At 37.9% G+C, this 27,318-nt stretch overlaps 1 protein-coding gene across 3 annotated transcripts in view; it reads right to left on the bottom strand.

The window, feature by feature from the left end:
• Window positions 1-21,173: 21,173 nt before the first annotated feature.
• Window positions 21,174-27,318, bottom strand: part of USP25 (ubiquitin specific peptidase 25) — a 97,555-nt gene continuing 91,410 nt past the window's right edge. For all 3 annotated transcript variants that reach the window (XM_062597768.1, XM_062597777.1, XM_062597787.1), the window contains 3 exons: window positions 26,933-27,056; window positions 26,097-26,292; window positions 21,174-25,566 (listed from right to left, as the gene is read on the bottom strand). In XM_062597768.1, coding sequence (XP_062453752.1) covers window positions 25,394-25,566; window positions 26,097-26,292; window positions 26,933-27,056 — 493 coding nt within the window. In that variant the 3' untranslated portion in view covers window positions 21,174-25,393. The remainder of the gene's footprint in view (window positions 25,567-26,096; window positions 26,293-26,932; window positions 27,057-27,318) is intronic.

Here is a 27,318-nt window from a genome sequence, read left to right as displayed (position 1 = left end):
GAAGAGACACAAGAAAGCAAGCAAGCTTGTTTTGCTTTTAAATTGCACATCGATTTTTTCCTAGGATTACATTCCACCCTCGCCAGTAACTCTATCTGATAGGTTTACATGCTGCTTTCTTTTATTTATTTTATAACGCATAACTGTTAAGATGCCAGAATGGTTCCAGTTCAGCCTGATATGCCAAGATCTTGTCACTGGTCAGCACAGAGAAATTTTTTGCAGCATATAAAGATAAATATTTATGTCTTTTTATATCAAATCTGGCTTATGTCATGCTCTAGTTTAACTGCTAACATGACATTGAATAGATTAATACAACAGCAAGTTTCCTAACCTACAAAATACCTTATATTTTACACTGAGGTTACACAAAAGTCCTCTTCTAAAAGAGATGCTGACAGAGACTGATAGTAGACACAGTAACTTAATCTCAGAACCCTGGTGATGTCCAACCTCCTGAGCAGCGCATGCAGTTTATGGTGCGGTATCATCACAACCCTTCAACAGAATTACAGTTTTGTAACTAATCTCTCCCTATCAGTTACACTGCATAGAAACTGTGAAGTCCAAATACAAAGAGACTATAGGTGAGAATGATTGCACTCGAGTCTTTCCTCCCAACCATATTTCTAAGTCTGAGAGTGATAAATAGCACACTGGTTATAAATGGGCAATAGGGTCAGTGGAACTAAAAGCTGAGAGTTCAAAGAAAAGTCACAATTCTTGAGAGTTCAGGAAGAGGCCACAGACTGATGTCGCAATGCTTCATGATAAATGGCCAGAGTTGTTATACTGCAATTAGAGAAGAGAGTTGACTGGCAAATAACAGTGGCAATATGAACACTGCAGCCTCAGCCCATCTGAGTCACCTTACTAGCCCAGAAACGTTAAAGCTTTTCCTTATCAATTTATTTTTTTTTCTATAACAAAAACTGGATTGCCACAAAAATAGCCACAAGGAAATTAATTTCTGCAAAGGATATTAATTATATTAATTAAAAATAAATTAATCACTCATATCTACACTAGTCCCCATGATGATGCTGAAGTATGAGAGATGCGGGACTTCACCCATTACATCTACTAACAACATATCAAGGCGAATTGAAGACAAATTCACTGACCCAGGAACCAGCTTAATTAAACAAATCTGCATAGACACCTGAATCTCTGCATGTGCAAGTCTGAGAAGAGGGCAGGGAAAGTGTCAGCATCTCTTCTTTTGTGCAAGTGGTCTACTGGTTGGAAGATTTGCTCAGGCATTAAGAAAAATTGGATTTTAGACTCTCCTGTAACTCCCAAAATTCAATGACCACCCTGCTCACCAGGAGCACACTGAACCCTTACTGCTGTAGTGGTGAATTTGGGCAATCAAGTGAGCAAGACTGACGGATCCTGAAGGAACGCAGGCAAGAGGGAACACGATGATATGGCCTCTCGCAATTCTCGTGCCGGGGGTGAAGATCAGATGGTTCCTCATTTCAGCTCCATTATATTCTCACTTGGTAGACTAATGTAAAAGCAGTCACACCGGTGGAGCCTGGAACAAGTTGGCTCTCCAGAGATGCTCCTGCTCTAGAAAAGAATTACCAGACTCCTCAGCTGCATTTCTAGGGATTGTTCAGAGCTAGAGGCACCAAATCCCCCAAATCTTCTCATGTCATGATTTTATACGCTTGCTTTTTCATGATCAGAGCCTAAAATTTGAAATCAAAAGTGATTATGTACTATAATATAAGCAAAGTTTTACATCAGGAATTAAATTTCTAAATTTAATTTTTCTAAACCCTCCACTCCCCAAAATAAACAATCTCCATCCTTGCTTACTACTTTTTAATGCATCTCTGCAATAATGCTAAAAATAAAAGTTAGTTCTATGCCAAATATTTTACAGAAAAGTCTGAACACTAATGAACTAAAAATAGATAAATATTTCCCCAAAGATACTTTGAGGCAGACCATGTGGAGAATTTACATGGAATAGATACTCACTTTATCTGAAAATATTCTCCAGAGACCTATAGCTGCTCCTACAATGAAATTACATAAAGGAGAATAATTGGCCATCCTCACTATCATGTTATAGACTTACACAATGGATTAAATGTGCCAGTAATACAATTCAAACAATTCACCTATGAAATGAATGACAAGCCTAAAACACTTAAGAAAACTTGTTTCCTTTTAAAGACTAGAGTTGCAATGAGAATAAGAAACACTGTCCATAACGTCCAAAACATTGGTAAATGTTTCTCAAATATCACTGTTAGATTTCCTGTGTTGAATCACCTCTTAACCCTGGGACTCTCTCCATGCTGTTTTCAGAATTTAAAAAATACTGTAAAGATTTTTAACCAAAACATTCAAAAGGCAGGAAATAGGGAAATTAACTTCCCATCTCTTTTATTTGTATATTCAGACTTAACATAGAGTCTTTATGTGCTCATATAACATTTGCTTCAGTATTCACTCCCTCATTACAAATATCAAATGGGTAGTTACTCAGTTTGTCACTACCTTTGGCTTACAAAGTTCCTGAACTAAAAATTGCTGGATGCTGGGAAAATACTCCTGGGGAGTATCACCACATGTTGATATATTACACACTCTTCCTTAAGCATCCACTTCTAGCTGTTGTCAGAACATAAAACCAGGGTGCCTGGAGTTGTGTTCTGACCCCATAGAGCCACACTAACAGTACCAGAATGATTACAGTCATGGGCTCACTAATATTATACATGCAGTTAATATTGCCTCCTTTATTCACTGATAACAGAGAATGGTATTTGCTGTATTTGTTCTTTCCAGCATGCTTTGGAAGATAGACTCATCTAAACACAAATGATACACTTTGATCTAGTTGTACATCTTGACATATAATAGTATTTAAAGCAACTTGTTAAAAGGAACCTACCTTAACCATTGAGCCTGACTGGTCTATAAAATTATCTGCATCTTAAAAGTTGCAATGATTTTATTTCATTTTCTCCAGATCACCACCAACCTGCCTCGAGACATATCAGTATTTGAGCATTCACCTGGGCAAAGCACAGGCAAATCTTATTTTGTCTGATTCCCCTAGTACTTCAGAGCTAGATGCATATGCAGGACAGGTGGGGAGGCAAGGAAGAAGTAACACCAGTTTGATGGGAGGCCTGGGGTGGGCCAGTGGGGAAAAAAAGAATAAGGAGGCAAGAATGAAAGACATGAGAAAATATGCAGGAGCTACATGGACGTCTTCAAAACTGACTGATCTATAACAGTGGTTCTCTGTCATGAAGATAGGAAGTGCCCCTGAAATAAGAATCAGTCCACAAAAACCCACCAGTGGACTGTCACCCTTCTTCCAACCATTTTTTCAGCTCATTTCATAAGGACCGCACCTAATTTTTAAAGGAGTATATATTTAAGGTGCTGTCTCTTCAGTAGCATTGAGACAACTTGTCCATAAGCCCATTGCCTCCTTTCACACTTTCATCCTTGCGTAATTCCCTCCCTCATTATTGAGATGCCTTCCACAGCAAACCGGGGATCTCACAAAGAGCCTCACTTAGTACACAACCCTGATTCGTTCTTTGCAGGTGATCTGAGCTATGCATGGTGTTTAGCAAGTATTCTGCATATGGCAGAAGGTAAGGAAGAAGCACATGGTCACATTATCAAGTACTATCCCTACAAGCTGAGAGAGAAATCCTGTGGAAGTTCAAGATTAAGAAAAGAAAAAGGGGGAGGGGAGGCATTTCACGTGATGATGAAAACCAGAGTTTGTCATTTATTCAAAATTATGGGGTTTCAGATGGTGGAAAATCTGTGGTGTTCAAGCCATTCCGAAAGCTTCTTCTTGGTGAGGCAGAATGGGCTTTGAACCTTGGTATCCAAGGTCCCTAAGCTGTAACCTGATCACCACGCTATCAGCTATTCTGGAGAGTTACCTCAGCTCAGCTGGGGCTATTCTGTGTTGTATAAGCAGTGAGAGAGACCCTGTGTGGGTAGCTGGTAGCTAGAAGACACCCTTCAGCCATGCAGGAGAGAGCAATCTGAGCCTACAACTCAGCTTCCTGGCAGACACCTTCATAACTGTGTTATCTATTTGCAGAAGATGCAGACATACATTTTCCCTCCCTTTCCTACCCACCTAAAGGCTTGTCAAGAAAATTCTCATGAATCAGCATTTTAATTAGAAAAGTCCCAACTAGCTCCATTCTCCAAGGCAGAAGCAGAGCAAATTAAAAATTGTGCAGGTATTCTAACAATTCCAATGGCGTAAAAGTTTGCCTTTACAACTTAAACAGCTTCTGATATTATTTTGGGGTATAAACACAAATATACTGCATCTGTCACATAGGTTTACATCTGTTCTTACTAAATGAAAACCAGAATTCAGCTTTAGGGAGGTCTGTTTTTTTCCCATAACAATTTTAACCTCTGAGACAAAAATCAGCAATTTGGAGAACAAAGATCCACCAAAAGGTGTCAGCAACTGTAGCGAGGCAAACACTCAACCCGCAAGCCCTGAACTTCCAATGAGGACAGTAAAAGTCCTCATCGTTCACATTTAAACCACAGCGATTTTTCTCCAAAGTACAGACTGTTCCAAAACTCTCTTGCAGAAGACCCTGAACTTTATCCTCCATTCTGAAAAAACTGCTCTAAAATACATCTTGGCACTTCAAAAGAGATATTTGCCTTATCCTTGTCTCAAATGATTGCCCCTTACAGCCCTTCAGCAACGGCAGCTTTGGGAACATTTCAAAGAGAAATACTCTAGCAACTTGCTCACTTGGTATCAAAGACAGCACTTAATTTGAGTTTCTGTAATTAACATTATCATATTCTCTGCATACGTTACACTGCTTAGCTATAGATATAGCTTAATCTTTTCTCAGTCTTTTCTTTAGGCTGTGGTAACTACCACAGCTGATATTTTAGATTAGGAAAAGGTGTGTTAACTTTGCTTCCAAGGCAAACAGTTGGGGTTTTTTTCAATTTATTTATGTTTCATATTTCAATTTAGGTGACAGCTTGTGCCTGTACACTTTGGTATGTATATGCTTATGCTCTAAAATCATTTCCTATATCGGAAAAAATAGAATTCCCAATATCCTTCTGCATTTCATTTAAAACACTTCATTATTCATACTGCTTTCTATTAGGTTCTCAGATATGCTCCATCTGATTTAAAACCTTACATCAAGGCTACAGAAAGGAACAGAATCAGGTCAGCACATTAAACCAGATTTTTCTTTTACATCGGCTCTCAGATGAATCTGGAGATTTTCCTATTATTTACACAGACATTAAGAAGGTATTGTTCTTTCTATTTTAGTGATTTATTCTTTCCACATGCAGATGTGGTAATTCTTTAGATGCTGGTTAATTAAACATTCTAGCAATAACAACAGGATTTTTAACAGAAAAACTTAGATTTATCAACCTTATAAAAGCTTCTGTCCTTACCTTTAAGGAATCTGATTTTACTATGGGATGTGCTAAATTAGAATAAAAATTCTTCAAGTAAATTAATTTAAAAGGTTGGTATCCAACACACCAAGATACAGTTACAAATACAGTCAATGCTTTTACATAAATATTTCACAACTTGTTAAAAACATTTACAATAATCTGCAACACCAGATATATCAAAAGTTAAGCTAGTATTGGAAATGACCTGGTGGGAAGAGGGGTTTTTAAACAAATATTTGCTATTGTTAACAAATACACTTTGCATAGTTGCAGCACACCCCCCCACAAAATTTTGCTAAAAGAAGAGATCAAGGAAAACCAAATATTCACTCAGCTAGGTAATCTTTAAGTATATATTTTGCATTCAAAATAGGACTAATTTTATTGCTAAACCTTACTAAACATAACCTCAGCTATGAGGATTGAGTATCGGGGTACAGATATGAAGTTTTAGAAGTGCTTCCATTCAGATATTTTATATCTGGACTATGTAGACCACACATTTATAACCTTGACCTGACACAAACCATAGAAAATCTGCAACCTCATGTGTTTTGCTGACTTACTTCATGCTGCATTTATATCTTTTAAGGATCACTGGTCACCTCAGCTGTTTACTCGCACAGCCAAGCCTGGCAGCCAGAGGTCCATCGAGTTCTTTCTCCTCGTTTGTTCCCGAGATCAGGATTTACCTTGCTCTGTCTCATCTTCCCACTTGCTGAAGCATGAGATCCAGTACCCATCTGTTCTTACCTGGAACACGTGTAGATCACATAACCTGCCGACTATGGCACTGAGCCTGCAGATACACGTGCTTCAGATTGCTCACATGAGTAGCCACAAGGAATTCAATCACATCGTAAAGATAAATATCAGTACTATGAGATATGATATAGCATATTACTACAGCCACAAAAACCTTCAGAAACTCTCTTCTGTTATCCTGCCTGCCCTTTCTAATATCATTATTGCCTTCATTCTCTCCAAAGAAAAAGACTGATTCACTGGGGCTATTACATGTTATATGTGGCACCATTGGGTATGAAACAGATGATTCTCCTCCTACAGGAAGCTGTAGGTTGTTTTTAGGAAAGCTTTTAATACTTTTTTTTATAATGAAAATAACTGATGCACAGAGATCTGGAGTAGTTACTCACCCAAACTTACCCAGGCAGTTCCATGGGAGAATTAATTGCTTATAGAAGATTTTAGAAGAGAAAGATCCCTGTAGAATGGATCAAAGTTAATATCAAACCTACATGAGATGAAGAGCAAAGGGCAAATGCACCACTGGATTCTGAAAGATCTACTAGTAAAACCAGGGGCATCTTTTTCAGGAGGTTATTTCTTAAGAATACGCTATGCTGTGCAGTGCTATTTGTGTGGTTATATTCAATAAGGCCCAGTGAAAAATTCAAAACCTTATCTAAACTAACACAATATGTGCAATCAAGGAATATGCTCTATAGCAAAGACACTAATGTTTGTTTCCTTAATTGTCAGTTAGAAAGTCATACTTTTTCACAGGAGAAAATATCGCAGTAGCAGACAGTCCTATGTATAGTCAGGTTTTTAATGTATCAGCTTTAACACCATACTTGTTGTGATCAAAAACACAAGTACAAAGTCCTGCAGAATAATGACAGCAAATAATTATTGCTGCTGTCACTGCTACAAAAATATGCTCAGCAGCTTGCTTGATTGGACATTAACCAAACTGGAACTGCTCTGTTCTTTAAGTACTTGAAGTTACATAGCTCAACAACATATATTCAATATGCCTCCTATAAAACTTGGTATTATGGTTATATCAAAGATACAGTTAAATTGCCTGGAAAGTCCCTTAGGAAAACTCTTACCTTATGTGGAAGAGACAAATTAAACCCATGTTTGCAGCTTGAGACTTTTTTTTTCTTCTAAAGATGAATTTCTCTCTTTTCAGTTCAGTACCTCTGTGCTCTCTTCTGACCTAATTTTGTCTGTGATAAATGCCAGAGTTTCAGTGGAGTCACTTGAGCTCCTGTAAGAAAAGAACTGAAGTAAAAAATGAATGCACTCAACATTCCTGCTCTGACAGATTGCTTGTCAGGACACTAAAAGCCTTGCAAGGCTATAGGTGAGGAAAAGCCTCAGAACTGCCATTCTTCGGGCGAAATTGCATTTCAGGTTTCTACTAATTACTCTGTACTAACATAATGAAGTTAAAGCTCATTCAGACTAAACAGGTCTACAATTCATATAGGGCTGATACAGACTGTTTTACAGGATACATTCCCAGGGGTATTGCATGGCTAGAGGACATTCAAATTAAATTTCAGCCTTGGTTTAGACAGGAGAAAGACAACACAAGCATTCTACCGAGAAACACTACAAAGCATAACCGCCCAGAGAAGTTTCTCATTTTAATGACTTTCTATTCTTTCCGTACCCAAGCACCTTACAGGGAACATTTTTTCTCTCGCTGATGAAGGGTCAGCATCGAGCCTGAAAGACCGAGCACAGCTACATCTGCTGTTGCAGAAACAGGTACGAAATGACTGAAGAAGCTGCAGGCTAGCCTCCCTCCTCACCTTTTTGGATGGACCCCGAGACACGGTGGAGAAGCTGCCGCCAAAGCCCACGTCACAGGAGGAGGCAAGCAGGAAAGCTCAGCCATAGTAGGTAACAACAGAAAAATGCCTGCACCGGATGAGACCAAAAGTTCATCCAGCCCAGCATCCTGCCTCTGACATGATCTAGTAATGAATTATTGAAGAAATATAGCGGCATGTATTTTGTGATTTTTTTTCCTCTAGTATATGCTCCCAGCTTCTGACAGTCTGCAGCCTTGGGATTTACTGAACCAGAAGGTATATTTTTCAAGGCTACCAGAAACATAAGGGCTTATTGCTCTCCCATGCTAAACTCATCCTAGATTTATAGGACTCGCTCAGCTCTACCTCAACAACAGGAGAGAGACCCTCATACAGCAAACAATTTAGCTGGAGGGGAAAAGGGGGAAGAAAGCAGAAGATCAGATAATCTCATAGCCACACATCCATAAAACATTTAAGGAAGGAGAGTTGTTCTCTACAAGCTGTCCCACAGTATGTGACACCATATGAAACAGCTGGAGGGGTATTTATTAATAAAGCAAACAATTAAACAATAAATGGCTACATGATACATATGTTTAATCTCATGATAACTCCAGAAGCCTTGCAATAAAAAATAACCAAAGGATTATTTACAAGAGACGTTGCAAAGTGTGCTATTTTAGTACCACAGTCACGTTCAGTGATACACACTAACCATTCCAAAGTACTTTCGGCTCATCAGGAAATGTGCAAGTATGGGACTATCCTTCTAAGGTCTCAATTTGCCAAACAGGCAAAATTTTATAAAAAGGACTAAAGGACTAAAAGGACTAAAAAAAGAACCGAAAAGGACTGACCAATTCCATGTCCTAATAGCAAAAGAAAAACATACCTTACCTGAAGCACAGAGGAGCAAAGGTTAGCTCCTTATGGCGTTAGTAAACATTAATTTCAAATTAGATGAGCAAGAAAACACTTTCAGTAAAAGAACAAATTCTCCATTACAACAGCTCCTTTCTTGCTAGAAATATCCCCTCTGTTTTCTGAAAATGCAAAAATAAATGAAAAGATGATCTTTTTTAAAGGAACAGGATTAACAGTTTTCTGAGCTAATAGCAAAATGTAGTATTGTATATGTTAGAGTGCAGTGTTTCTCAAATGTATATGAAAAAATTCCAATGTCTTAAGAGTCACTGAAACTCTGAAAAGTCAATATTTAATAATACGTTAAATCAGATGCTCAAGTGACCACTTAAAAAAAAATCAATATTTAAAATAATAAGCTGCAGCTCTTCTTCACTTCAGTATTGCTATGAAGATGGGTAAATTCACATAGTTACCATAAAACTGAGCACATCTATTACTTAGGTACCATCAAAATTGGCAGACCTACTTAAGAAGAATACATTCGTGAAAGTTTTTATAGTTCATATTCTTCTTTTTTGGAGGAAGAGTGGGCAGCTTTCGTTGCTATTGCTTAAACATTTCTTCATCTTCTGGAACACATTTTCAGGGAGGATTTAGGAAAATTGAGTGCTGTGCCCCAAGTTTCACTGATACTAGGGTGCTTAACTAAGTTGAGGTTTTTTTGAAAGTTCACCCTCAATTACAAAGGAAATGCAAAAGGTATAGACGTATTAATCATTAGTATTCTCTCTTGCTTCATCCTTCCCCATTTCTTTCACAGCACTTAAATACCTAAGCTGCACAGAAATCACAGTATGATTTACAAAAGCACCTCGATCGTGTAGAACGTAATAGGACACAATCAGCTCCGTAAAAAAAAAAGCATTCAGACGCTTCTGAAATCTTATCCTAACTCACTTTTTCCACTGATGACTTGGGCCCCTCAGAATCTTTTGCAGCAAGTCAGTCAGATTTAAAGGCCTCAGTACTTCATTCACTTCTGAAAACAGAACAACATTGTTTATTTTCTTATGTTATTTTCCTAAAATAATCATACTATTACTTATACAACAGGCAAAAGAGTATCAGAATACCAGTTATGGAAAACACAGCAGCAGTATCTTCAAAAGCTTTGCATTACTGTTGTTGCATAATTTGCTCATGTTGGTACTCCTTTTATAAACACAACAGGCATCCTGGCAAAGGACTGAGTTTAGGGTGCCATGTAGCAATGTCACAGCCCAACATGGAAAATTTTTCCAAAGTGTCAGCTGCATGAAAACTCATCCTCCTCGTGAATCTGCCTGGTTTCTGCAGTGCCATCAGGAGGGTATCAATGACTCCAGATTCAGACCTGCTTCTTCTAAACCTTGTAGGGATCGTGGAGGAGGAATTATTGCCTCAAGGCATTTATACCACTTACTCTCAAGAATAGTTTGCCCAGTGCTTTGGTCAGCTATGACTTAGAGGAATGAAAAGCAGCAAATTCTGATGCTAGTGATGACAGCGCACATTGCATTGTTCGGGTTGGTGGTCATTTTATTTTTTATTTTTTTATTTTTGGAAGAGAAAGAAGTACAACTAAATAAAGACCAAAAGCAGAATCTGAGAAACAGTTGCCACTAAATGATCATTTCAGCGAGGCTGCTTTGCATTGGTATCCAAGTTGCTGCTGGTGTTTATGCAAACAGTGATCTATAGTAGCCATGCAAAAAGCCACGTATGAAATAACTCTGATTTCTGGAATATTACAGCTCACTAGGGACACAGAGGCTTTAACAGAGAAAAAGGCCTATAAACTAGAAACTCAAAACTGACAGTTTGAGTCACAGTTCTGCCCTTCATGCTTACCAGAACCAACACCTTGGTTGCAATTCCATATAGCACAGAAATACCCAATAGCTGAATATTTTGCTAAGGGGCACACACTCCAACACTTTTAATACTGGAATAATTGAATTAAGTTGAATTTTAATTGACTTTGACATTACAGTTAATCTAAAACAAACGTTATTCTGCTTAAAATTATATTTTAATAACATTTAATTCATATTGCGTATATAAGTAATGTTATTGGAGACAAGAACACAGATAACATTTGGAATATATGCTATGCTATCAGATAGCAAAGGCTAATCAACAGTCTGAAATGTGTCTTTGTTCCATATAACACTCCAAAACTTGTATATTTGTATTTCTTCTATTACTCATTATTTTCTATTAGTCATAGAAAATTCCCGCTGAATGTTTCTATTACAGCTTAAACTGTGCTGAATAAACCACAGGCAGGAGGCTTGTAAGCCTTGATACATGAAGTGGGATTGGTACTGCACTCTGTTAGTTTTAATATATTAGACAGTGAGTCAGTAAAGAAACCTCCAAGCATAGTCTAGAAAGACCTTAACACCAGCAAAATAAAGACCATAATGACAAAAACCAATTTACTGCCCTTCTGCTCTGTAACAACATGTACAGCTGGTGATAATGTAAGGTTAGGTAAAGCACTGGCCGTTTGTAGTTTACAAAAAACTCTGCACTTCTTTCATTTCACCCACCTCTGTAGATACTATGTTAGCAAAAATCCAGTATCTCAGTCTGGAATTCTATTGCTGTAGGTTGCTCATTCCAGGTTAAACCCAGCAAATTAGCATAAAAAGATCTGATCGACAATCCTTTGGCATTTGACCAAAGAAAATACAAAAAAAAGAAAAGAAAAATAAAAAGAAAAAAGAAAAAAGACAGTTTTTCAGAACCATCTCACCAAGGCTCAAGAGGAGAGGTACTTAAAATGACTTAGGGTTGAAAGCCTTGAACCAAGCATGTTTTAGACATTTTTAGCAACAGTTACTTCCTAAGAACAGGTCAAGAATTGAGAGAATAAAGATCCTTGTGATAAGAGAAGTGAGTTTTACTATGCACACACTAACTCCTGTCCTTGAATTTTGGCAAACTATCTCTAAACAAACAAACAACCCCCCCCCAAACCAACACACACCCACACACCCCTTACTGTTACTCTTCAGCAAAGCATTTGGAAGTGGAACTGCCAGAAGAGCTCAGTAGCAGAAGTGACATATTTCCTTTTGCTCAATGTCACGGTTTACGATAGATCATACCGGGAGCTGAGGATGTCACCAGCCCCCAACCTTTCCATCTGCAAAGTGGCTGAGGTCTATCCTCAGAAGACCGACACCATATGACATTGTCAGCAATCCATAATGAAACCCAGCTATGCAGTAATGCACGGTTCTTGTAGCAGGTAAGAGAACGTCTTTAGACAGAAAAGCAGGAAGCAAATTAGCAAGCACAAAACCATGGCTACTTTAATGAAATTCATCAAAGAGCAGCTCTTTAGCTCCGACACCACGAATGGCTGAATGCTGCAGTCCCAGGTTCCGGCCAAGTGCTGTATCTTACAAACAGTGGAAGAGTATGTATTACTGCAGGAAAGAAAAATGCAGCAATCCAGGTCTTGAGGTTTCTTTGTTCATTTGTTATTAAATCCTCTTGTTGATAAATGAACAACTCAGTATCAGATAGAGTTTGTGCTTTAAATCTGCCTTCAATTTAATAGGGCAAGTTTGAGTGAATAAACCTGCCTCTTGTCCACATAATTTCACATGCTGTGAGGCTGTGAAGGTGAAAAAGAAAACTTCAGAACATGTAGGGTGAGAAGAAATGCTCATAGGGAAGCTCTTGCAAACACGCTGCTGCAGACCTCAATTCTATCCATCTGTATGACCTTAACCACCAGCATATCTAAGCATCTCAAGTTATTATGACTAGTCTTACCTTCCAGTATGAGCAGCAAATACTGCTTAATATACGCTGCTTTGTGGCCTTCCTCTCCACCACAAACAACTTTAGCCAGTCATTTAAATTTCTCTGTAAATTTGCCTCTCATGGGATTTTGGGTAGAAGAAACCCCTTACTGAGAGAGGGTTGCACAAACATTGTAATATGTGCCACAGAAAAGGCAACCCAAAGGAAAGACAGCAGAAGTCCAAGGGACAGAGCAGTTCTGCTCTTAGGAAGAATTTTCTTTCTTCATTCACGCTCGTGGGAAGGCCCTAGCTGGTTTCACGAGCAGTAAGTGATGCAGAAGGTAAAGTGGAGGCGTTTGCAGCCACACACCCAGCCCTGGGTGACATGCTTGGGCAAGGGCAGCCAGAGCACTGTGGTGCTCTCCTGCGCCTTTGCACGCTCAGCAGAGTAGGTGCCCCCGGACCGATCCCTGTGCTCCCTGCCTCACTGAGCAACCCTAGCCTGCAAGTGGAAAACCAGCCCAGTGCATGCTGACATACCTTTCTGGAGAGCCTATTTAAAAGGTTAATAACTTTTAAAATCCAATTAAAGAGTCTAATTAGCTGAAATAATCTGTAAAATGAAGTAATCAAAAAAAGTCTGCCTAGTAAATCTCAAACTAGATGAACATAATAAAGATTAATCTCTTCATTTTTTGTTCAGCACCAAAAAAAAGGATGCTGGAGACTCTGCTGAGCACCTCTGTCTTCAGGTGGGTGTCATGATCAGGCCTTCCTCAGAGCAAGTTCAAAGACAGCAGAAAAGCTCGAGTTGCAGACCCTGTGTACTATCGCAATGCCGATGCTTCAGTCCTGAGAGATGGGTATGGGACACTGCCATACACACTAAAGAACTAAATTGCCATTTTTTGAGCAGCTATATTGGCAAGATGAGCAAGCTGGATCTAAGTTATCTCATTTCTTAGAAACAGTGCCAGTTAAAATATGGCATTGAAAATTATAGATGGCATTATCATTTCCTCACTCAAGTATCTCTGTGGAATTTTTCCTTCATGACTTACAGCGGGTTAGATCAAGTTATTTTCACTATCAGTTCTTCACACGTGCACATTTTCAAACAGGGCAAGAAGCCTGTTAGCCAGTTACTAAGCCACTAACCACTGCTGGTTCTAGGCACCCACTGAAATCCCATTCCATCATTGTGTAGACAGTATTTTCTCTTCCCTATGAGGCATCAAAAGCAATCATATAAAATAACTAAAATAAATAATTGCATAGAAACTTAACAAAAACTCCCCAAATTCCAGTGTACTGACCTTCCTGAAAATGCCGTTAGCTCATAACCTCAAGGACAGATTAAACTCACAGTATGTCAGATCATTTTTAACATCTTTTAATAAACTATCCTTCACGCTTACAAAAAACATTTTCTCGAGCACCCTAGAGATGCCAAAAGCCCCACCAACATCCTAGGAATGCTTCGTGGGACCCTGCCCATTCTGCCAAAGGTCTGTAATTGGTACAAATCAAAATACGAATTTCACAGGAAAAGAACCAGTCGTGATAAGTATGGTACCACTGGTCATTCATTTTAAAGTCAGAAAGCTGTTTAGTATGAATAGCTACAATAATTATAGCCATCAGAAAAACTACTGAAAGAAACTGTCTGCCATAACAAAATAACCTAATCACTTAAGGCTTTCTATGTTAAAACACCTTGTTTGGACCTTGTGTCCAAAGCCAATGCACAAGTTTTGCATTAGCAAAGGAAAAGAAGAAACTGTTCTGATTCACATGATCAGCAAAAGTGTAAAATTATTTTCTGGTGCTACAGCCAGATACAGGTAGGAAATTTTGTAATAAAAAATAAACTAATGTTCACAGTACCTCTAATATGCCTTTCCTCACTGGCAGGGCAAGCTTGGAGTTAATTCATGAAAAATCAAAATTATTTTAAAAGGTCACTAGCTTTTTAATGACTCAATTAACTTTGGTGCTCATTCAAGAATTTGGTATTAGAAGTATCTGTATGCAATTCATTCTACATATCCTGTTGATAGTTAAAATAAATGAGCAGTGGTTACTGCTACACTTTTCTGACCTTCCAAGACTCAAAAAGAATCAAACAAAAAAAAATAGAACAGAAGAATAGTTATTTTACTTGGGACTTAACTGATAGAAAAACACTGCTGCTTTGCTGGAAAAACGATTTTTATTCACCAGCAGATGTCACTCCTGTTCCACAAACACACAGCTGCAAGACCTGCTTTATCTCATGGGAAGAGATGCTAAGCAAATTCCCACTTCCATGCAGGAGATGACTCCACCTGGGTAAACAAATCTCACCGGAGTCATGCAATAGGAGCTAGAGGAGCTCCTGGTTATGGGACTCATTTGCAGCAGGTGCATTTTGATACCATGAGCAAGTTTGTCAAAATAGCCAGAAGGCAGCAGCATGTTGGTGTGCTGACAATTGGAGTCTGAAGCTCTTCGGACACTGGCTTCAAAGCGTAAGGAATGAGACCTCCTGCCTCCCTGCGATCGACAGCCTTTTGCACGAGGGGCAGAGAGCACATGATGCTCTTACCCTGAGGTCTCTTACAGAATTAGGCTCCAAGCGCAAGCAGAACCCGGTGGCTGCTGCTCTACAATTTCTGATCACTAAAAGTCAGATTTCGATACTTTTTTGTAAATCTACATAGAAAAGAAGTTTGAAATAATTCAGTCTTTCTACCCTGGAGGTTAAACACTCTGCAGCCTTCCCAGATAAGTAACTGTGTGAGATAGAGAATTCCACCTCCTAGGGAAACATTCTCATTTTTAATTGAGAGGGCACTGATATATTTTAAGCATTAACAAGCTCTGCATTATTTCCTAAGACAATACATCATTTGGGATTCTGATCACTTCTACCACTAAGCTCTCTAGAAAAGATAACATTAAGAGTATGATGGGAGTAAAAACAAACCAAATTCAGTCCAGACAAAACCCATAGGCACTGTAAAATGTGAAATAAAAAAGCATTTTAAATAATACATATGTTTTCTACACTTAAAAAGGAAAAGCTATTCAAATTAATGTATTCATTTTAAATGACTTCCTATGTAGGTCAGCTGAAATACTCAACAGGGCAGTGCTATTAAAAAAGTTACTTATACAATGTCATTGGCAGCTCCAGTGAAAACTTCCAAAATTCTAGTTTCAGAAGGGAAACTACTTAAGAAATAGAAATCTTTCAAATATTGCAATACAGTAAGTAAAAGCGTGGTCAAAATTAAATCAATAGGAAATTTCAATTAGGTTAATTTCCTACCCTCCCACCCCCCTGCTGTTTCTACATAAGATTTTTCCAAAAAGAAAGGTTTCATTTTCACACATCTATGTTCATTTTCAGACTGTCTTATGACATTTTAACATGCCTATTTATCTTAGGTGTAGAAGACCTACCAGCAATGCGGAGATTTGTAACTGTGGGACGTAACATGTAACATGACAGCACACTACGCTGGTGCAAGAGAGTCCACTGCAAAGTCTAATTGAACAAGTTTGTATAAGGAGCTTTGCCATTACCTAAGGGGAGAGATTGCAGAACACCAGAAGAGCTAGCGTATTACAGTTTCATAGCTCTTAACTTGCCTGAAACGGTCGTAAGGATGAAAACCTATGTTTTGTTCTGCAAAAGTTTTTGTTCAGCCATGAAATAGGATTCTTTAGTTAGTGGGAATTGCTTTCCAGTGGAAGCATTACACTAGTGAAGGGAAGGAGGAGACAGGTACTGTAAAGATTTCTTCTTGGTCCATCTTCAGCAGTGAACTGGGAAATAAAAAATAACTGACAGAATTTTTTTAAAAGCCACAAAATTTGTTGGAAGGTTGTACACTGCCACAAGTCAGTCAGAATTACTGTGTAATCAAAATCAGTCAAAAAGCTGGATTCACTTGAGTACAGATTTAATATAGGATCCTCCACTTGGCTATTGGGGAACAAAGAGTATCACTTCATTTATCCGATCAGGCTTGCGTCGTGGAGAAGAAAGATTCAGAAGAGACGCTGTTTTATAGTAAATGAAAATGAGCTTCCAGGTGCAACCTGCCCAGGACACCATCGCAGCAGGCACTCATCCAAGGAAACAGACTGCTGCTGGACAGACTCGTCAGCGCTGTCAGTTGCCTTGCTGACATGCAAATCTGGGAATTGCAGGCTTGCTGATCACGCAGGAGATGAACAGGTCAAGGTGTACAGGCAGCGATTCTTTCAAAAGGAGAGGTCTTCTCCCAACAGAAGCTATTGCTTCCCACTTCCAGAAACAGTGTGCCTGGCTCACCAGGACTCCTGCCAAAACACGCTCGTTTCTACTTCTTCTACAGCAGAAGGGAGCCCTGCTCTTCCTCCCCTTATGGCAAATCTCAGCTTTGTCTACATAGCTGAGAAGCCTTGAGCTGATCAGATGGAAGATGTGCAGCAGCTTTACTTCCTCCCACTCTCTGCAGAGATCCCGAAAGAATAACTGTCCGTTCACACTTTTGAGTATTTTTATAGATGGTAAGACCTCTAATGTCTCTTCGATCTGTGCTGGGGTGAAACTCCACAGTACTTTCATTCTGAAATCAGGTTCTAGACTACACTACTTCAGGGGTCTTAACATTTACTCTTGCTCTGGCACTTCTTTTTAGACATTCTTTGTAAAGCAGCCTTTACTGTAACTCTTGTAAACACCATTTATAACAATCAGCATACCCTTTAAAACCAAATTATTCAGTCTTAATAGCCGAAACAAAACATAAGATAACTCAAGTTAAAAGCTGTCTATATTACAGATTTCTCTTAACTAGAGTTTACCATTCTTTGTTAGTTACCTTAGGCAGATCTCTTGTAGCCCTCTTTTCCAAAAGACTGCTTTCTACTTAAAAAAAGAGGAATATTACACCCTTAGTTCCACAAGCCAGCTAACATGATAGATGTAACTGCTGAGTTTCGTAACTTCACTTTTGGTAGACAACAGCCATCTGAACTCATCATGCTCTTCATTGCTCGTAAGTGATAACTGATGTCATGTAGTTATAGAATAAGCCTCTTGAAAGCAAACATACATAAAACAAAATACTCATAAAACTACTACAGAGCAGTTCAAAATCCATCATAAATACTTTTAAGTCAGTATTTTCAGGTATACCTCTATTCAAAAAACAAAGAGAAGAGTAACACTCTATTGTCTTCCTAGGGGCTGGTTTTAACACTTGTTAGATTTCATCTACTGGCTTTTATTTTCTTAGAAAATGGACTCAGCTTTCCAAATCTTGTGGGACACTGTGCTAACAGAGAAATTATTTAATTTTGTTACCAATTATAAAACATCATTATGGCTCTCCTTCTCTGACACCGACAATGAGCATGTAATTAGCTCTATCACTTTCCCTTTCAGACAATTTCAGATAATTTCTCAGAGCACAAAACACACACGCACACAGTTTTTAAGAAGCCCAGATATCACATTATGACACTGTGTCCAATGTGGGATACAAACAATTGCAAACCAAAGCAGTAGTAATTTCCTTGTTCAGTGCAAAGCGTTAGAGTAATGGGATTAGACTGGACAAAGAAAGGGAAGAGGGAACCCAATTCTCTGAACACAGCAGCACGTAACATTGTATACGATGTACGTTCTACAGAAGGAATTATGAGGAGTTTGAGCATTAAGAAAACAAAAAACAGAATGAGAGAAAACTCAAGTACAGTTATATCATCAATTAACATTTAGAAAAGTTCTCAAATCCCCCCAAATATTGTAATGAAAGCATCATATTATTGTTGCAGCCACCATATAGAAGTGATTATTGGGTGGTCATAAGTAAACCAAGATACTAAGCAGAAATGTAGCATCACACCACCTAAACCTCAGTGGTGGAAAAAAACCCCAAACATAAAAGCCTTTTCCATTAGCCCAGAATATTGCCTGTTCCCAGGTGACTTCTTTCTTCAGCAGAGATGGGGTACAAGATAGCACTGAGGACCTTCTAATCTCCCTCCTCTGGTCCTGCCCTCTGGAAGGGGGACTCCCCTCTCCGAGCCTAGAGCTCTCACCCGTAAGGGCCTGGCAAGGGGAGGACTGCTGCTGGCTCCAGGAGGAAAGGGAGCACGGTGCGCTGAATTCTTCCCTCAGACCAAGCTAAGTGAGGGGTGCTGCAAGTAGCACTGCCCAAGAGAGGGCAGAAGCACACTGAACACAGGGCACACACACAGAAGAGAGAACTGGGCCAGCCTTGCTCAGAAATACCAAAGATGCTGCCTAATCATTTGTATAGCAAGTAGCTATAGAGTCACAGTAGCACGCTGTTACCCACCATGACCACTGCATGGTCTGGGATCTGGGGTGGAGGGTACGAACAAAGATGGCTATTTGGCCACTTGCTGTCAAATAAAAGAATCTGAATGGATATCTCAGGGCTGTAATCAGAGGTAAAACTAAAGGCGGTCCTGTCCAGCACACGTCAACCACCCATTCAGCATCACTCTACTGTTAAGAGTTAGTATTTGTCCTTAGAGCTTCCAACTTTACTAAGGCTCGTCCAGAAAGAACACGGAACCAGAAGAGGAATGTTTTAAGAGTGGTAACTTGATAGTAAAGGTAGGTTTGATCTACACAGGGATGCTCTGCATCTGTTATATCATCTTTGGCAGCAGAAAGGGAATCCAAATGACCTTTGCATGGCCCCACAGCTCCCTCTGGAAACTGGTCTGCAGGGGAAAGAGCAGCAGGAGCTCCACCACACTCAGTGTGGACACAAGGTCCTCAAACTTACCAGTGCCACCTTAATTTCAAATTTTGAAACTGAGGGAGATCCTGAAGCGAGGAATTGTCTGTATCACCCACTCAAGCACCTTTCAATAACCAACTAAAATCACCAACTGTGGAACAATTGTGTATGTTAAATGCAATGACAGCTTTTGATCTCAAGCTAAAAGGTTTTGAAAACAACACATTTCCCTTTAAAAATTCAAAGGGAAATTTTACATATTCCAAAACAGGGTGTATTTGTTAAAAACAGAGTTGAGCATGGAGGGGAAGAGATAAGACACCTTTTGACCATCCAAACTCATCTTGGACTTTCTAGAACAGTATTTATTCCATCAAAGAATTTTTTTTTTTTTTGGGGGGGGGGGGGGGAGAAGAAGAAAGGTGAAGAAAAAGGTTTGTTCTGTTTTTTTTTTAAACAACCTGCTTCATGAGATATAAAGAAAGATCTCTTACGAATCGTTGCAAATAAAAGAGCTTCATGAACAAATTACCCCAAAAAATTACCTTGGCCTGCTGAAAGATTTTCAATAACATAGGCTCCATAGATCAAGACTTCTGACAAAAACCTAACCCTCCAACCCTCCAAGAAAACAATCTCTTTCAAATTAAATTATTTGATACTGAGTTTTTATTGCTTAAGAATTTACTGGAAAAAAATCCAAATTCTTATAAAAGGTTACTACGCTTGTATAGTAAGATTCTATCTTACAACTACAGATCACCTACACTGCAAAAAAATCAAGTTTTTTCAACCCCTTAGAGACCACAGTTGAATTAGGACTTTAACTGCCACAGATTAAAAATCACTGACAAAACACAAGTTTTGTTCCTTGAAGCAAGTCTACAGAAATTCTTGTTCTTGCCTTGTTGACTGCACATCTCTGAAATACAAACATGTTCAGAGAACTTTAACGTAAATAATAGAGAATATACAGCTTCACATATAAAATGATAGGCAATATCACTGCATACAGAACACAGATATGGGCAGGGAATATACAGGTAACAGATTAGACAGCAGCACAGCAAGACATAGTAGCTTTTTCCCAAAGTTTAACTGCAATTTTAATAACTCCAGTTAAAAATGTGAGGATCAGGTAGGATGAAGTGGAGCAACTTATACAGGCTTCACAAACCCAGAGAGATAGGACTGAGATTCTGCAGTACACAAACACCCTTCACACTTCTAAAATGCTCCTTCAGTTCAGAGAGTGCTCAGTTAATTTAGACACCAAGTTAATCAAAAAAATCTTTTTTAAAAAAAAAAAATCTCAAGAAGCAGTACCGAGAAAATCTGCAGCTTGAACTAAGTAAATATTCATACCTTTCCTCATTCAGCCTCTCAGATGTTCAGCTACCAGATACAAGGTGTGTGGACTGTAATATTTCACCCCCCAAAACATATATATGTACACACACACGAGTGGATCCAGAAGTACTGATGTGCTTCTGGAGGTAAGAACTAAAGATCCTTCTACTAAGATGGAAACCGAAGTATCCTGGTTTTTGTATCACTAGCTATACTTGGTAATGAAGGCATAGTGGTAAGACCAGCTGATGGTAAAGCAAAAACCAAACAAACGAGAAGGCCTGGAAAAATGGATACTCTAGTGGCTTAATCACGGAGCAGCAGGGCAGAGAAAACAAGAGAGAAGGAAAGCAGCATGGAGACAAAACACCTTTATTGGAGAAGTACTTCAAATAAGACAGGAAGGAACAGATGGAACAGTGATCATATCCTTAATAATCATGATGAATCCAACCAGTGACCACCATTCTAAAATAAGTCTTTTCCTAGCCTGTAAGGGAATTTGGGGTGCTCCTTACCACTAGAAAGCAGGTCAAGATGTTCTTTGGAAGTGCTGGTTCAAGCAGCTGTGTCTTACAAGTGTGAATTTCTTCCTGCTACTTAATGTGAAAACTTGAAATTCATGGAGAAGAAAAAATTTTCTAACCAAGACCAAGATTTTAGGGATGTGACAGTAAAGTTGGAGCATGCAAATGTACAGTAGCAATGGCAGAAGCTGCAAAGGTTTTTGGCTTGGCTCTCTCAAGAATCAAAACTGAAATAGAAGAGCTGAACAAAGCAGAAACGATCTGCTGATGGACACTCCATTAAGCGAATGCTGATAGCTTTTCTCCTACAGAGAAGGAAGCTCCTAAGGAATTAAGACTGTTTTCAGTTAAAAGCTTATCCATCAAGTCTGGGATTTCCTAAAATCTTCAAGGACACAATACATAAATGAAAATTGAACATCAATCACATGGAAAATAATTCTATTTCATTGGAAGGAATCACTCCCCTTTTGAATTCCACCTATTGCATTTTGCTAAAAGACCTCTTTGGATATGAGGGTTTTTTTTTAAATCTATATTAATCATCAAGAGTCGGTAATGGATAGTCGCAACCACTTTCCTCTCAATGCCATGACTGATGCCCATTTTTCTTGCATCCTTCTAGATACAAAGTCAGAATGTTTAAAAAATATTAATGTTGGAAAATGCTGCATAGATGAGGTGATTTATGATATATTTGAGTAGTGCACTTTTCTATCAACATTCTTAAATTGTGTTTACATAAAGCCTTTCACAGACATTTAAATTTTTCAGATTTTGAGAAAAGGAAACTTAACACAAAATAAAGAATATAAACCACAACTACTGTGCTTCTTCATAGGCTTTTACATTTCTTAGATAATATCAGATTGTTTCACATGTGTTTCTATTTTACATCAGTTACTTTTCTGGAGCAACATTTTTCACATGCATGTTGTGGTGGTAAATTAAAAATAATCTGAAAGATATTTGGGTATAACACAGCCATTAGCAAGCTTTTTTTCCCCCTCATGCTGCAGCATGAGGCATATGCCTTTAAATATTCTCATACTTCATGTTTTCTAGAATAAATCTGTTCACTGTATCAGTCATTCACTCCAGTTAAAGTAGGGATTTTCCAAAAAGCAAAGGTAACTCAATAATGAAGTTCTAATCTACTTGTCTAATGTTTAGCAAGATTTCCAGATGACCATTCCTGTCAAGTATAACTCACTGCAATCTTTTTAATCTGTTCAAACTAATTCTGCTGCTGCTCATGGTCTTCTGCTAGACTGGATCTAATAGAATCGCTATGACAGCTTTAACTAGTGACAACATTTGGTCAGATCTCATACTGACCAAAACATCAGTGAAAGTGCAACAGTATCATCAGTCACCTGCAAATATGACACAGGAGTGGGAAAAAAAATAGGCATGTATCTGAGAAAGACTGCAGTGCCATCAGAGTCTTTGTTTTATGAAGCAAAATCTGAAAAAGAAAGAAAGAAATAAAAAAAAGATTCCTTGCATTTAGTTCATGGTGCAGGTGATTTAGTAAGTGACTTAGGGTTAAATTCTCTTATTCCTTTTATGATTTACACACTAAAAAGGCCTGATGAAGTCTCGTATTTCATACACTGAAGAAAAAATACCTACTTAGGTAATTCAGGCACAGATTATTAGTTAGCCAACTGAACCTACACATACCTGAGTAGGTTACGTGCTGGGATACTGAATGCAAGCTATCAGCTATCTTATTGCAAAAAATAAAGCAAGCATTTTAAAAACAGTATCTTAATAATTTAGCTGTAGGCTTAAATTAATACAAGATATTTAAAATAAGTTAAAATATCTTTTAAAAACACTACTCTACTGTACAGACCTCAATTCTACTCAAAATTCATGTCACTGCAAATGAATACAGATTTATCTTCAACAGCATGAACTTACAAACTATTTTCGTATTTTAAGGAAGTGAAAAAACCCTGAAACTAAAAGAACAAATAATCTTCTCCTTGCTTGCTTCCTTGTAACTTAAAGATCTTAGATATTCTTCCCAAGTACAAATTTTTCTTCCTGTTTTTTACCTCAGAAAGTGTCTTTTCTCTTGTTTTTCACAGAAGATTACACAGATGATATGGGAGAATCTGCAGGCCTAGTGGGGAACTTTCCTTTAAAGTTTTTCACAAACATTTGTATTCAAAACCTGCTAGCAATAAAAGTCCTCTTTCACTTCTAATTGCTTTTAGCATTACTGAAGAAGCAAAAAAGTTTAATCTGTTCAAAACCTTACTTAAAAATAAACAGTGTTAATTAAGTATATTATTCAATTTCAAATGAAACGTGCAACGGATGCAAAACATAAAGTCCTTTAAAATGCATCTTCAGTCTTTTCACAATACATAGCTCTTCCTCCCTGAGGTGAAATTTCACATGTCAGTAACTTCAGACAGAAAAAAACAAAACACCCCAAAAATCCTGCTGAGTAGTACTGCAGCTGTGAGAGTTTGATTTTTTTTTTATTGTTAATTAAATGTATGGATTGACAAAATATGGCGGGCTGTAATACTTGAAAACAAAAGAGGAAAATACCCTTTAACAAATTCTGGACTGAAGCCCACACTTTATTTACTGTATATTACAACCCATACATCTCAAAAGTGAAAAACTTTCAAGACTGATACGTGCTAAGATTGAACTCAGCCTCCTCTTGCATGTGAGAGGCCCACACTTATGTCCATTATGTTTATTGTTGGTCTGACCTTCTCTCCTTCTGTGCTATTTCTTTAATAGAAATTAGAAAACATCCCACTTGAAAGTCCATAATAAAAAGTTGAGTGCCGTTCCAATAAAAACATACAAACAAATATTTACATATTTTACTGATCTAACACAGAACGTTCTCTGTAAATAGTAGGAATCAAAATGGTGTTAGGTAACAGGATTACCTACAGATACGCATAATTTTTTTTTCCACAAAATAAGTTTTTTCATTAAAATCAGACAGTACTTCAGTTCTACAAAACAAGCTCTATAGATCTTCTCTCAGAAATTCAATTAGGGCAGATATAAGATTTCTAAGATCTTTTGTTGCAACTCAGCAACCCATTTCAAGTAAGGAATTAGTGGAAGGTTTTATTTCTCATCATTTAGATGACTAAAATAACAATTAAAAAATTCATGAACTCGTTAAGTTTTACAAAGCCCACTTTTTCAAAGCTCTCATTTTCTTTACTCAAGTGTCTAGAAATCTTGCTGAGAGATTCTGTATAATATTTTTCTACTGAAAATAGCTTTGTTTTTTTAAAAATGTTTCTTCTAAGAATAGAAGGAAGGTGCCATTATTATTTCGCTTCAGAAGCCAGTCTCTGCCATCAGAATAGACTTGCCATGGCCACACAAACACAAGTGTTGAGGTGCAGTGTAATACATACCAGAAAAGAATATACAAAAGCCATAGTGTATAATACTGTGACAGTTCTTCAATATATTCACATACAGTAATCTCAAACTACTTGTAGCTAAACTGGCCAAATATCCTGAAGAACCTTGTCTATAAATTGAGTAGCCCATCAATATACTGTATCTCTTCTAAAAATACCCGTATTTTACATTAATATACAAGGTATCTGCTTGCAAACACAGGAGTAGCCATAAATAAAATTTTATTCTTTCATTTCATTTACAAGCTACCAAGTACCATGTATTTACACAGCACTGGACACTTAAAGTAGTTGCAGTCACAAAATGATCCAGACAGCTGTTGATAAAGTAAAGGATCTTAAGATAAAAGCAAAATAATACTGTAACAGATAAGTGGCAAAAAAGCAGTTTTGCCATAATAATCAGACTTGCAATGTTGCATCAATTCTGGTTGAAACAACTGAGCCCCATGCGATTCTCAGCTTTAACTTTGCAGTCTGGCTAAAGTTTGTACAGTCATTTCTCTTTTGCAGTTATTAAAATAAAAAAGTTAAAAACTATAGCAGCAACAAGCAAACCCTGTGACAGGAAGGCAAGGTTTAAGAACTAAAAAAGTTTATATAATGTGCTTAGGAAGGTTGCAGAATTTATCTTCCATCGGCTGGAGTTCGACTGAGTGACAACATGATTCGGGCGTATCTTTCACACAGTTCATGTGTGGAGTAGGAAGGTAACTTTGGCGGGTCATTGAAACCTTTAATCTCTGTAGAACAATCTAGCAGTTTTGGCAGGAAATCTGTCAGCTTTTCTTGCAAGTTAGCTGCAAATTTAAAAAAAAAAAAAAAAAAAAAAAAAAAAAAAAAAGCCAAACATGAACATTTATGTCTGCATATGGAATTCTCCTTTTTTGCTCAACACTCCCTTCCCCCCCCCCCCCCCCCCTTTTTTTGGTGGTGGGAAAGGAGTTTCACTTGGAATAATTACTTTCTACAGTTCTCCAAACATTAACTAGACACATTGGTTCCTAGAAAGATGTAAATATAAATGCCCCTCCAAATAGACATCCAGCATGAATATTCTCCCTTTCCAAAAAGAAAAAAAAAAGAAAAGAAAAAAGAAAAAAAAAAAAAAACACTCCTCAAAATACTTCCTTTAAGGCCTGATATCCCATTGCAATGCATAGAAAACTGCTGTACATCTATATGGGTCTGGGAATATCCGAAAATATGAATATCTCAAAATACACTACCACTGAACAAAAGATACAGGCTGAATTTAAGACATCCAAAACACTATCTAAGAGATCAAAGGTGCATAATAGCCTTTTATGTTAATAAATAAATAACTTACGTTCCATTTCTTGTCCAAGATAGGAACACCAACGGTTTCTCATATCTTCCACAGCAACAATATCTTTTTCTTCCATTTCATCCACCAGTAGTAATGGCAAGCATGGGACAATAAGCTCATTCATAATGATCAGGCCATTATTTACTTCCTGATCATCTCCTGATTCAAACAGTGCTGCAGCATGTTCATTTAGTTTCTTCACATACCACCACAAAAAAGGAAAGTCTTTAAGTATATAGCATTTCATGTTTTACCATGCATCAGCTTCTGTTTGGTTTAAAGCATAATCTTCCTAAAAAACTGCCTGCTAATTTGCAATAGTCACATTTGAGTTTTAACATTTAGAGTAACAATACTGATGCTGCTCAAATCACTTGAGCTGATACCTGACAACTCAACCTTTATCTCTCTCCCTCTTGAAGACTGCACCCAACCACCTGCTCTTGCCTTTTCTCTCTATGGTTAGAAAAAGTGACACAAATAAGCATTTGCCACTGATGCCTTTTCCAGTATTTGTCTCCCTATCAAACTGTGGCAACAAAGTGAGTTTGCTCACCGACGCTGTAAAGTTGTTCATATCTACGGCAGACATGATGGCAGTGAGCAGACTATTTACAATGATAAAGAAAATGATTATTTGAACAATGGGAATAAAATTTTTCTTTTGCTTTGTAGAGTTCTTCTTTTTGCTTGCTCTTACACGTCTGACACAGGATATTAATTTGTTAATGACATTTTCTATAAAGTAATGGCTATGCTTGGTCTGCTAGTTTATTTCATTAAAGCTAGCTCAACTTAAGTTCAACCTTTTGAAACACGCTTCACTCTTCACTTACTAGCAAACATTCGCGTCTGTAGTGGGATATCAGCTCTTCATCATGCCCTCTGTACGGACCTTTGGACAAGAGTTCTTTGTTATTCTGGTAAGCATAGATAAGGTAGAGCAAGGCTTCCATATAGCTAAAGTAAAGTAAAGAAACAAAAACGTTAGATTCAACATTGAGGTACAATTTGTTTCAGGCTAACTACTCTACTTGTCAAAGGATTAACTTGGCTTCTTTGATTAAGTCCACCCCTCCCCCCTCAGTCTCTTTATAACATTGCTTTTCTGATACCATACAATTTCTTATTTTATTCACATCATTCTTTTTTTTAATTATCAAGTTAGATCACTTGCACAAAAGTCTGATCAATAGCTTGCTGAAACCAATGTATACCTTTC

This window comes from Rhea pennata, chromosome 1 (genome assembly GCF_028389875.1).
Source record: "Rhea pennata isolate bPtePen1 chromosome 1, bPtePen1.pri, whole genome shotgun sequence".
In the NCBI taxonomy this organism is placed as follows: Eukaryota; Metazoa; Chordata; class Aves; order Rheiformes; family Rheidae; genus Rhea; species Rhea pennata.
Note: the sequence above shows the minus strand (reverse complement) of the source record. Positions and strands in the feature narration are given on the sequence as shown.